Source organism: Silene latifolia, chromosome X (assembly GCF_048544455.1).
Source record: "Silene latifolia isolate original U9 population chromosome X, ASM4854445v1, whole genome shotgun sequence".
Taxonomy (NCBI): domain Eukaryota; kingdom Viridiplantae; phylum Streptophyta; class Magnoliopsida; order Caryophyllales; family Caryophyllaceae; genus Silene; species Silene latifolia.
In genome coordinates this window covers 293,947,436-293,949,820 of record NC_133537.1, presented here as the reverse complement: position 1 = coordinate 293,949,820, position 2,385 = coordinate 293,947,436, and the positions used below count along the sequence as shown (strand labels likewise).

Genomic DNA, 2,385 nt, shown 5'->3' with positions numbered 1-2,385 from the left:
TAAATTTATAAAAAGAGATAATGTGTTTTCCTAGTTTATATACACAAGTATACAATGACGCATTGTGACCATACACTTTTCCGGACTGCTAGTTACACTCCACGAGTCCATAATTAGTATAAAAAAAAACGGCAGCCTAGAAAAACAAATAAGCGATTTGGTTGGAGTAATTTGAGGTTCAAGAGTTCATTGAAATGATGTTGCATCCTAACTTTTGGCTTTCCCAATTTTTCGGAATCCTATTTTTTTGAACTGCTAGTTTCACTTTTTCAGTTGGCTACATACACTTTGTTGGACTGCTAGTTACACTCCTTCTGTTAGCTACATACACTCTAGTTAGCCCACCTCCCTATATGAATATAATGTATACACTAACACCCTCTATACTCCATGAATCCATAGTCAGTATAAAAACAGTAAAAACACAGCAACGTAAAAACGTAAATAAAAAAAAGTTGGAAGGTTATACAAAACCAGTCTTTACATGAACCACATAAACGAAAAACCCACTGAAATCAGTTTTTAAGTGAGTACATAACATTACAAAGCATAACAGACTTTTTTGAGTGACATCTACAAATGCCACATAAACCAAAAACCCACTGAAATCAGTTTCAAGGGAGTCGACTCGGGCAATTTCTACTTTCATGGTTACTCATTTCACCGCAAGCACGACATTTCCTCAGAGGCTTTGCATTTTCCAAGACTGCCTTTTCCTTGTTTGATGTTATCCTCTTTCCCGATCCCATATTCTTGCACTTCTCTGGTGGTAAAACAGTAACTTCAGTTGGAATTTTTGACCCAAGAAGTATCTCAATCTCAGCTTTCTTATCTTTTGACTTGCCCGACTTAACTGAAATAATCAACTTTTCATTGAAACTCCGGAGCAATTGAAATAGCGCATCAGAATGTTCCTCATTATCCTCAACAAGTGAGACTGCATTAAATACCTCCGACCATAATTCACTTATATTGTTCTGGCGACTTTCGATTGGCACACAATCAGCTAGTACAGTTTTTCCAACAACATTAGAAAGAAGGTGGGAGGTTGCAGATTTGCTCCATCTAAGTGCTAAATACTCTTTAGTTATATGATCAAATCCCCTATCTTTCAACACCCATAAAATGTGCCTACAGAGTATCCCAATTCTTTCAAACATCTTACAAGAACAAGAAAACTTATTATCACTTAAATCAACTTTGTATTCCTTGTCTTTCTCACGATCAATTATTGAAATATTATCATTCTCACCAGTTGCATTTGGTGATGGTAAATGGCCACAAGTATAACATGCTGCTTGGACTTCTACTTGGAAAATATAAAATATAACGATTGTGTAAAATTCAAAAGCTTGCTTTTCTAAAAGGAGAGGGGTTGTCAATTTTGGATAACAGTTCTTATCATCAGTCATTACCTTAGAATATTTCCATCTCTGAGCATCCATTGCTGTTTTGAAACGCATCCAAAACTCAACAAGTGTGACATGTGGGTTGGTGAAGTTTCCAAAGAAGCTATTTTCAGACTCTGACCTTGATGTTGTGCGCAAAATCCCACCCAAATATGTGTCTCTAATGTAAGCATGAATCCAAAGAGCACGGTGCTTAAACATTTTCTTCAACCACTTGTTATCACAAAGCTCATATGAGGAATTTATCGAATTCCATTTCTATTCAAAATCTTCTGGAGTGATTTCTACTTCCCAAACAACTGAGTTTATTTCCTTCAAAAAAGTCGTGTCTTGGGAAATCGATGGACCAACCTTGTCAGGGAACTTCTTCATTATATGCCACATACACAGTCGGTGGCATGTTTTGTCACCAAACACACCTTTAACAGCTTTTTTGATGCCTCTACATTGATCAGTTATTATAGTAATAGGATAGTGATCACCCATAGCCGTTACAAAATTTTGAAACAACCACGAAAATGATTCTGCATTTTCGTTTCGTATCAAACCCGCTGCAAAAGTAACGCAACCTTTATGGTTATCAACACCCGCGAAAGGGACAAACACCATTTTATATTGGTTGAAGTTATAAGTGGCATCAACAGAAACAACATCACCAAAAAGGGCATAATTTTTAATTGATATTGGATCTGCCCAGAAAAGCTTAGTTATTCTGCTTTGATCATCCACATCAAAGTCAAAATAGAAAGATGGAGACATAGCCTTTTTTTTGCATAAAGTTCTCTATTAACATCTGGGCATCATATTCTTTGATGTATTTCTTAACATCCCTTGAAAAAATTTTGAAATCTTGTAAAGAAGCACCCACATTTTTATATCCATTCACATTGATGCGTGTCTTTTATATGATGTTTTACATCCCATTTTACACGCATTTCAGACCTCATTCATGTAGTTTATGCTACATTTCTCCCTA

The 2,385-nt window shown here is 35.9% G+C and overlaps 2 protein-coding genes across 2 annotated transcripts; both read right to left on the bottom strand.

Moving 5' to 3' along the window:
• Nucleotides 1-614: 614 nt before the first annotated feature.
• On the bottom strand, nucleotides 615-1,610 carry LOC141620333 (protein FAR-RED IMPAIRED RESPONSE 1-like). Its single transcript, XM_074437235.1, has one exon. It carries the CDS (start codon nucleotides 1,608-1,610, stop codon nucleotides 615-617), a length of 996 nt encoding a protein of 331 aa, XP_074293336.1.
• Nucleotides 1,611-1,667: 57 nt separating this feature from the next.
• LOC141620332 (protein FAR1-RELATED SEQUENCE 5-like) lies at nucleotides 1,668-2,168 on the bottom strand. Its single transcript, XM_074437234.1, has one exon. The coding sequence runs from the start codon at nucleotides 2,166-2,168 to the stop codon at nucleotides 1,668-1,670; it is 501 nt and encodes a 166-aa protein (XP_074293335.1).
• Between the last annotated feature and the right edge of the window lie 217 nt (nucleotides 2,169-2,385).